Genomic DNA, 13,160 nt, shown 5'->3' on the forward strand with positions numbered 1-13,160 from the left:
ATATATATATATATATATATATATATATATATAGATAAATGGGTAGGTAGGAATTATTGCAAAAAGTGATATAACATTCAGTTATTTTTTATATAAATAAGAATGATTCAATCAAGCTATCACGCTATCATGTTATCCATGAATGAAATCATATAGTAACATAGTTTTTCACTATAATTTGTAATTTTAAATAAAGGAACAAAATCTGTTCAGTAATTTTTAATACTAATTCCAATGTTAATTGTGTCAGGTATACTAAATATTGGTGGTGTAATTCAAAAAAACATTTTTTAAATTTCAAAACTAAAGAAAATGGTCTAAATAATACTTATGAAGACCAGACACGGAATCAGATTTGAGAAAATAATTATTAAAGTGGACTAGCTCCTTTCTGGAAATTGAAAATAATATGAAATAATTATTTTAATAAGATCCAATGTCCAATTCCTTTCCCTGATCTAGAGTGTCAGTTTTTGACTTCGACCACACATCTCTAATGCACGGTCCGTATGGTCTTTTACGGACCGTGTCTCTAATATGTTAAGGTACATGCTGCATGCTGTACTAGATAGATACTGACTTGACGCAATAACAGGTTGTAGAAGAATTCCTGCAAAAAATATCTACTTGTGAAACAACGAGGTACCTATATATACATAGATATAATGTAAATTCGTGCTCATATTCTAGTATAAAAATGCTTGTTGAAATATTGAAATTTTATTTATCAGTAAAGTTATAATTTTCATTGAATTGGTATATTGCACTAAAATATAAATATTAAATTATATCAACATTCAATCGTAGGCAGGTTTGGGTAACACACGTAACATGTAATGTATGTACATAGAAACAGCATAAAAAATATTGGTTGAAGGTCATAAGAAGCCGGAAGATTGGGTAGAAGTTTTAAGATGATTAGGTATTCGTCGTGACTGATTGACCGAATTGATTTCAAAATTACAGTGCCATATAAATACTCAAAAGTGAACCCGGAAGTGACCATCAAAAGTTAGTCATAGCAGCATCTTCAAAAATGTTTAAAAATTTTCTCTATAATTTATATATATATATTTAATATTTTTGACATTTTGAGGCTTCTCTACATTTAAGGTGACCGGTTTTAGAGTCGGACAGCATGTAATAGTCTAAACTAAGGGTTATGTTCGAGTTCGTGAAAAATCACTTTTAAATCATTCATCTCCCGTATTATTACGTCATTATATTCTCTCAACCAATCACAGTTCCACACGATTCTGCCATGCTACGATTGCCACGTTGTGTTGTCTCCTCTTCTCTCTTGTGTTGTGTTGTATTGTCATTGCCTGTCTTGTCCGTTCAACGCACACGTTAATAAAGAAGTAAAGACGGGTAATTGTTAGATATTAAAAATGCTTCTAAAGTTATTTTCCTTTTTATTATTTGTAATTTCTGTTTATTCGGCGGAAGAAATTAAGACGGAAGACGATGTTTTAGTATTAACCAAGTCTAATTTCCAGACGGCAACGACCGACAATGAATTCGTATTGGTAGAATTTTGTAAGTATGATTGGATATCGTTAAATTTTTTATTATTCTTGACTATCATAAAACTTTTATTTCAAATTTCAATATAGCTGATATATTTTCCAGTAGTTATGGTATGTACTTGAACCATTTTCTAATCGAAAAGTCACCGGTGTTCCGTATTTTATACAATACTTCACAGTTAAAATGTTTGTGTAGGTATTGTGATATACATTTGTTTTTTATATAATTTGTAATTTGTGAGAAATATTCATAGTTAATTGGTGGTTAGCACATACCTACCTATATGATTGAACTTCTTAATTATTTGGTATTGATACCTTATATTTATTAAAAAAAATAGTTTTCATTAACCAATAGGTACTGAATCATTTTATGCTTCACAGTACGGAAGAATACAGTGTTACTTATAGTGTACCTATGTATTTGACTAACCTATTTCTAGTATTAGGATATTGTCAATTTTACAGGTCAATGAACCAAAAACGGTACAATTTAGTATTTTCCAGTTCGTTTTCATTTATGTGTTTATGTAGAGTCTATTTTGAGATACAGTATACATATACATATAAAGCCAAATTTATTCACAAAAAAGCAATTGCAAAATATGATTTGTCACATCATTGATTGCTTTTAAAGATAGGAGAATCTAGTTTTTTCTGCATATCTCTCCAGTCTGGAACTACAAAGCTTAATATAAGTAAGAAAGAAATGAATAGAGTTCTGGACTGGCTAACATGGTACATATTGTAACTTCTGAGGTCAATCTGTACAAATGTAATTTATTTTCTATAGATGCTCCGTGGTGTGGACACTGCAAAGCTCTGGCACCAGAATATGCTAAAGCTGCGAAGCAATTGGCAGAACAAAATTCTTCCATCAAACTTGCTAAAGTCGATGCCACTGAGGAACAAGAACTTGCCGAGCAACATGGTGTAAGGGGATACCCCACGTTGAAGTTCTTCAAGAATGGAAATCCCATCGATTATAATGGTAAGAAATCATAAAACTGTGTACATTAACGGCTTACTTATTTTATCACGCATTTGCTGTTTTATAGAAGTATTTCAGTTATTGCACGTAAAATATGTAACAATATATTTAAATATCTTTATTGGTAATTATTCATGCCTGGAATCTAAAATTCTGTAGGTCGTAAAAAGTATGTAAAATTTACTCCACACGCATAAATACCATAACTAGATAAGTTTCCCATAACCGTGCAATCAGGGGCAACAAAAATAAACTTTTTGAAATAAATGCATTTAGCGATGAATCCTATCATATTTATGTCACATCTTAATAGTGGTAAATATCCGAAAACAATTGGTTGTTTGTGTAGCAAAATCAACGTTTAATGTCAAATGGCATTTGATAGGTAGTTGTAATTATTATAATAACTTTAACTAACTAAGACTTTTTATATTTTGCATGTTACAATTAATTACTCATTAATATTGTTTACATACATGTGAAGTGTATCAAAGACACTTGACCACATTTTAATCACGAATTAATAAAAAATGTTTTCTCAATTTTTTAGATACAGGGTCTTAAATATTATTGAGAAAAAAAAATGATAGATAATGAGATTATTACAATTTTCATCTTATTGTTTTATAAATAATTTGATACAAATCAAATTTAGAGACCTTAAAATGTGTAGAATTGTTTTTACGATGTGGGAAATATTACTTCCCATGTCTTAAATGTCTGTGATTATAGATATTGCAGATGTAATATAATGCTGGTCGAGTCTTTAGTACACAGAGTAGTTGCTTCCTGCAATAAGCATTAGAAATGTTTCTAGAACGTTTAATGTTCTGGTATCAAATGTTCTGTATCCTCACAGAACAACAAGATATCGGAAGAGCCAAGACCTTCGTAATAATTTACGATAAGTATCTAATTAATTAATTTGTGATGTTGAATCCACATTTAAAGTTTAGCCAAGTATTTCAGTTGTATATAGGGTATTTTGATGTTTTGGTTGTATTACAATTCTCTTCAAGGCAGTATTATAACAAACATTTATTTCCAATCAATAAAGCTACAATACTAATTCATCAAAAAATTTGATTGGTCTTGATCAAAATTTAATTTATTATATAAACTTTATCCTTTTTTATTATCAAGACTGTGATTAGGAAATGTGATTTCTTAAGAATAATACAATAATTTGTAAAAGAAGTTTATGAAAATCCAAATTATGGACAAATTCCAAGTAAAAAATTGACTTTTTACTTATAATTGTGCAAAAGTGCAAAGCACGACCTTCATAATGTTGGCAAATTGAGACAGTGATACATTAGATCTACAAAAATTTAGGATTATAAACAGAAAAACAATAAAAATAATGTATTTCTAAATTAATTATTTTGACCAAACTCATCTTGTTTGCGAGAGGCACAAACGAAGAGAATTTACAATACAAAATTTATTTCTGTATTAAATACTACTAAATACTTGTGCACAAAAGTTTTACTTAGGTCTGGTCAATACAATTATTTAATGAAGGTTTTATATCATATATTTAAATATATAAGCACTTCTGCGCATTTGAAACTCACGAACAAGATGAATTTAATTAATTGACCTTTTTGCCATATATCTATAGAATATTATTTCGTAGCAAGAAAAACATGTTATAAAAGTATTATTACCTATATTCGATGGCGAATTTATTTTTTTCTGATTTATTTATTTAAATGTAGTGTGACGTTTGTTTAATTTTTTCTTACGAGTACTTATACTTTTCTTTATTGATTATAACTGATTTAGGAAATTGTCAAAATCATTTAAAAATTGTATTATTCCAACTCGATATTATATTAGGATGTAATGTATAACTGTTGATTCATTTGGATTAAGACTAGGTGTATTAAAATGTCCTTTTATCAGAATTTAAAGGATTATGTTCATTGATATAGGTATCAAGAAACATTTTGAGAATTGTTTTAAAAAAATTCTAATGAATTGAAAAGGTGTGGGTGTTCCGTTTAAGAACCGATACAGTGCAGGTACATGTAGGGGTGCCCAAAATATGGTAATTTAACCAAATTTATATAAAGTTGTACCTAGATGGGAGTTACAGGCCTTCAAAGTGAGGCCAAAAAAAATAACTGCAGCGTTTTAATTTAGATACATTATGGGTTATAAATTGACGAGTTCAAGGTCATTGAGGTATTGCAATGCACTTCATACTGATTTGTGTGCCCTTTGGATAATTTGAAAGCATATGCTCTCATGTTATACAGAATTCTATTAAAAGTTTTTCTTGCTTTTGCTAAACCCTGGTACACCTTGCCATTTTCAAGAAAAACGTAATTATTCATAAGCTATTCTATACAAGAAGAAATTGTTAGGCAAGTTAGATAAATTGTTCAAAATGACTGACCATTTTCTTTGAAGTATAAATTTATTCTTCGCCGAAAATACAATTCACTCTGTCCGTGATATGATGAATAACTTGTGATCATCTTCGAGTTACATTTATTCATAATGCAATTCTATAAGTCATCACGTGTTTCACGAGGGGTAGAATAGACGAATTATTTAACATTTCCCAAAGGAAATATTTCTTTAGGTTCGGTACTCATGGTGGCCAATTATGGGGGCCTTCAAAGTTATAATTTAAACTCCAATAGTAAATCTTTTAGCAACAAAGGAAGAAATTCCAGATCACTTTTGCCACTTGGACGATTTGGTAAAATTACTAGACCAATAAGATGTCTATTAGTAATACTCCCCAAACATTCGTTTTAAATTTACGTTGAAAATGTCGCGGAACTATTGCATAAGGGTTGATATCCGAGTAATGATGGTAATTATAAAAGATTGGTAATTCTAATTGGTAATAAGATTGGCAGGTGAAATAAACCTCATCTGCGAAAATAATTGTTTTTGTGGAAATTAATGTCTTGATTTAAAATAAACTAACAAAAGGTAACACAATCTAAATCCGAGACAACTCTTGAACATTTTGTGCATGGTAGGGATGCAATGAATTACTTCTAATAACACAAAACATTTGAAAATCCGACGCTATCATTTTATACAGCATTATTGGTTACTAACACTTTCATCCTTCACGGTAAGAAAGGTTCTGGATAGTTGCCGTGCTTGAAGTTGAGGAAGAATTTTGGACAGTTGAGTGCGTTATATGGTACATGTCAACAATATAGTAATATTTGTTTCATATTCTATGGTGAAAGATGAGTATTCACATTGCATTAATGGTCAATTTTTTTATAACTCGTATGTAATGAAATTTTTACATATAGACTGCTCGAATATCTCTGCATTCATGGACATAAGATATCTTTACTGATGCTGATATAGTGAATTTTGACAAGGTCAAACGGACCTTGGATTTGAACTCGGCAGCCTCGAAAACATATGGATATAGTGGTCTAGTCCGATGCACAGAATTTTTTTTTTTTTGTAGGGCTGTGTAATCTGAATAGAACTTTTCGATACTCCACCTTGCCAAAATAAACTTCTTGTTAAAAAAGATATGTTTTATTATTAGTTTTTTTTTTTTTTGGTCTAGAAGATATAAGCTAATTCATAGCAATTCAAAAAAAATTCTTAAAATAAAATTTTATCAAACTAAGTCACAGTGTTTTTTTAATACTAAAAAATCGATATATGCTAAACATATCTAATCTAACAGATAAGATTCTTAACAGTTGATATTACAGGAAATAACTACTCCATGGTTCATTGTTTGACTTCACTTGAGAGGTTTTTTTTAGGAAAATATATTTCAAATTTATTTGAATTAGCTTTAATACCTTTATAACAGAGTAAAAAAAATTGTCGTAATTTGTGGTTTATACTCGATTGTCTGCAAATAACCTCTTCATCTTGTAGGTACTGTGTTTAAATTATGGTTTTCTCGACTTGTACTAAAAGTTATACCTGTTTCTCAAACCGTACCATCAACATTGCAAAATGTTTTTGTATGTGATACAATTTGATTAGTAAATCTCCTCCGATCCTCTTCCACACTTCTTTGGCAGTTTTCTTCTCAGATACCCATCACTACCGTCATATCAATTTGTTCACTAAATGAAATCTTTCCAGCGCATTTTTTGAAATTTGTGTGATACATTCACAGCCCACTATTGACTTTTTGGTGATTCCATTTCTCTTCTCTCTCTGTCAGAATACCTTATTTCAAAAACCTGTTTTTCTTGAAATTAAGAAGATTTATCAAAGTTTTGCGAGAGCAAAAAAAGTTTTAGAAGCAAATGTTTTCAAATTAACCACCTGGGTGAGACTTTGTATATTTGTTTGATTATAATATTTTGGACACCCTTACACACACATGCTCTGTATCAATTCTTATGGGGGCACTCTGTGTATTACACTTTCTTTTGATAAACGGTTAATGGCTTATTTTGAAATCCATTTAAGGTGGAAGACAGGCAGATGATATCGTTGCTTGGCTTTTGAAAAAGACTGGGCCTCCAGCCAAGGAAATAGCGTCTATAGATGACGCTAAGGAGTTCATCGAGGCCAATAATGTTGCCGTTATTGGATTTTTCAAGGACCAATCTACTGACGCTGCAAAAGCATTTTTGAGCGTAGCTTCCGGCATAGATGACATTCCGTTCGGAATTACTTCAGAAGACAGTGTCAACAGTCAGTATGAAGCTCAACCAGATTCTATCATTTTATTCAAAAAGGTGAGTCATAAAACTATATGATATTACAGAAAATTTATTTAAACAACTCTCTTGCTCTCTATTAGTAAATAAAAGGTGAAAGACGGTGGTATCAGATTTTAGTTGAACTTGTTAACAGATAAGACATTTAAAGCATAGTCTAGCAATTATCACGACTCGTCAAATACATTTAACTTTTATGTTTCCTTAAATTGTCAGTTAAATAATAATTTCACACAAAAATTAAAAAATGCGCATGCAGTTTTTTGTCACATTATCCCATTTTATGGCAAAAGTGGGGAATTCCCCATTATCTCTGCACTTTTAGAAACTAAGAAACTATTAAACGGCACAATTTGTCTTTAGGGGTTTAAACTAGGGATGTTTCAAGTATTCGTATTTGCATTTGCAAGTGTGAATTATTTATATCAAAATTTAAATTTGTGGTTGTGTTCATGCATTTTATTACGGATTTTTAACAAATCTTGAATATGTAAAAAAAGGAAGATTTGTAAGAGAACAATTTTTTTTTACAAAAAAAGACCTTTAATTTTATTTCGACAAAATTGTGAAACTGGTGCTGCAATCAAAATAAGTTGTCATTTTTTATAAATAAAAGCAATTCCTTTTAGTTATTTTCCATTTTATAAATTACAAAACAACTAAAAATATTTCAAAAAATTATACCAACTTCTTTCATACAGGATGTCCCGAAATTAAAGCAACAACATTTGATCTTAATACAAATTTAGGGGACCCATATTTTTTATTTTTGCCAAGAAGCCCCCTGTTTCGGAGTTACAGCCTCGTGAAATCCGCCCCTAAGAATAATCTTTTTTTTTTATATCTGAGAACCCTGTTGTACGAGAATCACTAAATTTGGTACACAGGGGTTTTGTGACGTGGAATGATGGTGCTATGCTTTTTGGCAGGGAACCCCCTAAGACAATTTTTCGTGGGTCCCCTTGTCCTTCAAATCAAAAAGAAATTTGGTGGCATATTTAAATTTCTTAGAAATGATTAGTCCACTAGAAAGCCATTAAATTTAGAAACATTTTTGTCTCTTGAAATTTTTTTCGTAAAACGCAATGTTTTTGAGAAAAATGTCAAAATGTGATCGAATGCATATCGTGATTTCCTCAAAAACATTGCATTTTACGAAACAAATATGAAGAGACAAAAAAGTTTCTAAATTTAATGACTTTCTAGCTAACTAATAAATTTAAAAAAATCTAATTTGTGGCCAAATTTTTCTGGTTCAAAGACGAGGGGGCCCACAAAAAAGTGTCTTAAGGGGGTTTCTCGCCAAAAAGCGTAGCACTGTGAGATTCCACATGTTATAAAACCCTTGTGTACCAAATTTAGTGATACTCGTACAACATGGTTTTGAGATATAAAAAAAGACTTCAGGGGGCTGTAACTCTGAAAGAGGGGGCCAGTTGGCAAAAAGAAAAAATACGGGTTCCCTAAATTTGTAAGAATCTATGACCAAATTTTGTTGCATGAATTTCAGGACACCTTGTATTAACAAAAAAATAAAAAAAATGTAATTTTAAATGAAACAGTTTTTCTATATGAGTTTTACAAATCTCTAAATGCATTTGTATTAAAAATTTATTACATTTGCTATATTTTTAGTTCGATGAAGAAAAAGTTGTGTACGATGGAGAAGCAGTAGACGCTGATATTAAGAAGTTTATTCAAACTAACGCTTTACCGTTGATCGTTGAATTTAACCATGACACTGCACAGAAAATTTTCGGAGGCGAAATTAAGAGCCATTTGCTTTTGTTCCTAAGCAGGGGAGATAAGGAATCTTTCGAGAAAATTTCTCAAGCCGCACGTTCTGTGGCAAAACCGTTCAGGGAACAAGTTTTGTTTGTAACTATCGATGCCGACGAGGACGATCATCAAAGAATCCTCGAATTCTTCGGAATGCAAGGTAAAGAGGTACCGGCCGCCCGATTAATCAAACTCGAAGAGGATATGGCAAAATATAAACCACCCACCGATGACCTGTCTGCGGAAAGCATCCAGCAGTTTGTTCAAGATTTCCTCGACGGCAAACTCAAACAGCATTTACTTAGCCAAGATCTTCCAGAAGACTGGGACAAAGAACACGTCAAGGTACTAGTAGCCTCTAACTTTGACAGCGTCGCGCTCGATTCGGGCAAAGACGTACTGGTAGAATTTTACGCTCCGTGGTGCGGGCACTGCAAACAGCTAGTTCCTATCTACGATAAAGTAGGGGAGCACTTTAAAGACAATGAAAATATAGTTATCGCAAAAATGGACGCCACGGCAAACGAACTGGAACACACCAAGATTTCTAGTTTTCCAACGATTAAATTGTACACAAAAGGTGAAAATCAGATCATAGAATACAACGGGCCCAGAACCTTTGACGGTTTAACCAAATTCGTTGAGTCCGGCGGTGCCGACGGTGCAGGCGTGGAGGAGCCCGTGGAGGAGGTCGAGGAAGACGACGACTCCACGAGGAAAGACGAGTTGTAAAAATGTAAAAATGTCTCAAATTGTATATTCCATTTCTTAAAGTATGAAACATTATTTTTACAATTTTTTAACAGATTTATATATTTCTTCGGTTTCACCATATTTACCATGACAAAAAAACATGTCAATCTATTATTTAAATTTGTATCTACTCGTTGACGGTTAATACCACTTAATCCTTATGGTATGTATGGCTTAACCTAAGGAGTGTTGCATATCTCTATTTATAGAGTTTTGTGAGACTGGTTGTGTGTTACATCTGCCAAAGGTGAAAAAAATACTTATTTTCCTCTTTCGTGCTTAAATATATATAATTTGGCAGATCTAAACATAAAAGTTTAAACCTTTTTGTAATTTAACAAATATTATATTCTAGATGTTGAAACTACAAATAAATGTAGCAATTGCTAGAAAATTTAAATTGTTTTAACCTTCCCCGTAATTTAGTGGTGTTAGGTTAGGACGTCTCGAATTTTATTCACGGAAATCGAGGATTCCGTAGAGGAAATGAAAATAATAGCACTCGACTATACAGGGTGGTCACTTTTAAGGTGTGCACCGTTAGTTTGTTCTGAACTGGAAAATATACGGAGTTAGTTCAATTATAAGAAAGTTGCATATTTTCATGCCATTTCGAATTATGAAAAAAATTGGGAGGTACTTAGAACTCCTGAAATAAGCTGAAAAACCTGAAAATTTGACGTTTATTTCGTCCACATCTTTTTTATTATTGAAAGTAGACTAATGAAAATTGGTATGTTCATACAGGGTGTTTCATAAGTCTAGCGACGCAGAGCAGGCATGTATGGAGGATCTTAAAATATGCCGATTTATTATGTAACACTTTTTTCTGGGATGTAACCGTTGAAGAGATATTGGCATCTGAAGATGACTTAAATTTTGAAAAACTGTATTTGAGTAATGCCTTAACATAAGGCAACCAAATTTCGTACATGATTTGCATTTGTTTTCTTTAATTAGTAAAACTATGAATTTGTTGAAAGCCCAATAAGGGCCGGACTAGGGGTAGGGCGCTCTTAAAATGATATCGATTTTTTTATCAGTATGCCAATTATTTACTCTTACAAATTTTTCGAAAAAAATAACGGTTTTTGAGAAAATCGGGATTTTGTGCAACATCGTCTTTACTAATTGAATCGAACAGAAGTAAAGTATGCAGTTTCACGACTAGTAGATTTTGATTTCATGTGTTATTGTTGATGTTTACAAAGACTGCACATTACCACGTACTATTCCATCGTCTTGGAAAATACCTGCAAAATTTTCATTTCGTGAAAAAGTTGATATGTTAGTATTGGCCGAATTTGTGGCCTTACTCCTGTGGGTAGGATAGTGTGTTTGTTTTTTCGTTCGTAAATAATGTTTCATCAGTCTGTATTTTAACGGGAAAATATGGATGTGCCCTCATTTGATCAAGAAACCATTCACGAAATTCCAGCCTTTGCTGGTTCTCTCTCTACTGCAATATTTGCACTTACTTTAAATTTAAAATCATTATAGTTATGCTTTGTAAAACGTTTTTGAATGCCTGACAGATAAATTATATTCTAATGCCTCTTGTCTTTTGGATATTTCTGGGTTTATGTTAATGTACCAACACGATTTCTTACATTTTTTAAAGTACCATATTCTTGTAATCGCCTGTATAAACATTGGAAAAAATTCCTATTCCATTGCCTTCTCTCAGGATGCATCTCTTCATAATGTGACGCAGCCACCGAATGTCTGTTATATTGCAAAGTAAACATTGTATACATTTGTCATTACAAACAAATAAATACAATTGAGCACTTATTCACAGCAGTAAAATGTTAAATTGTTTGCTTTTAAATAGAAATGTCAAAATTTTCACTTGTTTTTTCATAGCTACTGTGATCGAATTAAATATATCATAAAATTGACCTTTTTTATCCCTTAATAAAATCCCTTCACCAAGTATTATACATCATTGAATTCGATATTTAATGTGCCTCATTAATGGTACAAAAATCCAATTTGACGTCCATAAGAAAATTAAAAGTTGGTTATGAAAACATAAGGATCTAGGAGATCTACATACAAATTTTCATTAGGTTTCATTATTCAATAATAAAAAAGATATGAAAGAAATAAGAAAAACCAAGTTTTCAGTTTATTCAGCTTATTTTGGGAACAGTACAACTTAGCTGTTTTCTTTTACTCATGATTTCTGAATCATAACGCGTTACGATCCTAAATCTAGCAATGTGATTGGTTTCCATCGGATCGTAACACGTTATGATTCCGAAATCATGAGTAAAAGAAAAGGGCTCTTATCTCCAATTTCTTTTCATAATCCGAAATGGCATGAAAATATGTAACTTTCTCGTAATTTAACCAACCCTGTAAATCTTCTAGTTCAAGACGTACTAATGCACGGTCCGTAGGACCGTGATACTAATGGTTTTCTAGTTCAAGAGATATTAATGCACGGTCCGTAGGACCGTGATACTAATGGTGTACACCAGAAATTCATTTTGTTAAAGTTTTCATAAGAAATCCCTAAATATCTCTGAACAATTGAAGATATTAAAACCAAATTTTCCTCAGCTGTGGTTCCGCAGTTGTGCAGTTTTATTTTCCAGAGTAACTTTACTTCTTGTGGTAGTAATGCGAAATCCCCTTCCAATAAAATAAGCTTTTACAAATACCGACCCATCACTAACTCAAATCAGTGGTATAGAAATGACATAAAAAAAGTCAAATGAAAATTTTCAAGCCCATTTTATTCATACACAAAATTTCTTATCAATATTTTTGTTTGTTTAGAAAATATTTGGAGATTATCATTTTTTGTATCCCGTATCTCAAAAACGGGGTTTTGAAAATTACTTTCTGTATAAACTAGTACCATTATTTTTACTATGAATTCCGGGTATTCCGTGATTAAAATGCGGAACAGCCTGTGTTTTAAATCTTTTAATCTTAATTTCTTAATAAATTTTAAGACATTTCAAATCACCTGGTAATAAGCAGCTTTATATTATAACATTCAAAATTTAATTTAGAAATAGTTTTGATATTTAAGAATACTCAATAATATCTCGAATAAGAGACTGCAAATTATCACATTAATTTTTATTTAATTATTATTTGTACATTATTTTAAAAGTACTGATCTTTAAAATTAAATAAGTGAATGAAAGGATTGCCAGAAACTAAAAAATATTTTTTACTTAATAAATAGATATAAGCACCCCTGAAATGTGTTTCAATTTATATATACAAATTTAATAGGGTATTTTTGAAAATTTGCTACTAATTTACAAACTGATAGAACATAGAAAAATAAGATCTTTTTCTGTCATCTATTGTCTTCGATAGATGGGATTTCTGTTTAGAAAAAAAAAAATTTGGAGCAATTATGTTTCAAAAAAAAAAAAATGATCGATAATTTAAAGTTCTTAA

General features: G+C 31.2%; 1 protein-coding gene across 1 annotated transcript; it reads left to right on the top strand.

The window, feature by feature from the left end:
• The first annotated feature begins 1,279 nt into the window (after positions 1–1,279).
• LOC108911151 (protein disulfide-isomerase) lies at positions 1,280–10,134 on the top strand. Its single transcript, XM_018715997.1, has 4 exons — positions 1,280–1,539; positions 2,323–2,520; positions 6,949–7,220; positions 8,838–10,134. Exons 1-4 carry the CDS (start codon positions 1,392–1,394, stop codon positions 9,711–9,713), a joined length of 1,494 nt encoding a protein of 497 aa, XP_018571513.1. The 5' UTR covers positions 1,280–1,391; the 3' UTR covers positions 9,714–10,134.
• Positions 10,135–13,160: the final 3,026 nt, after the last annotated feature.

The sequence above is a fragment of the Anoplophora glabripennis genome, unplaced genomic scaffold, assembly GCF_000390285.2.
Source record: "Anoplophora glabripennis isolate ALB-LARVAE unplaced genomic scaffold, Agla_2.0 scaffold239, whole genome shotgun sequence".
NCBI lineage: Eukaryota > Metazoa > Arthropoda > Insecta > Coleoptera > Cerambycidae > Anoplophora > Anoplophora glabripennis.

Bases quoted from the DNA above. Each gene is read 5' to 3' on its own strand.
- LOC108911151 (XM_018715997.1), top strand. From the start codon at position 1,392: ATGCTTCTAAAGTTATTTTCCTTTTTATTATTTGTAATTTCTGTTTAT. The intron at 1,540-2,322 runs GTAAGTATGATT...TATTTTCTATAG, and splicing joins ATTCGTATTGGTAGAATTTT to ATGCTCCGTGGTGTGGACAC. The intron at 7,221-8,837 runs GTGAGTCATAAA...CTATATTTTTAG, and splicing joins CTATCATTTTATTCAAAAAG to TTCGATGAAGAAAAAGTTGT.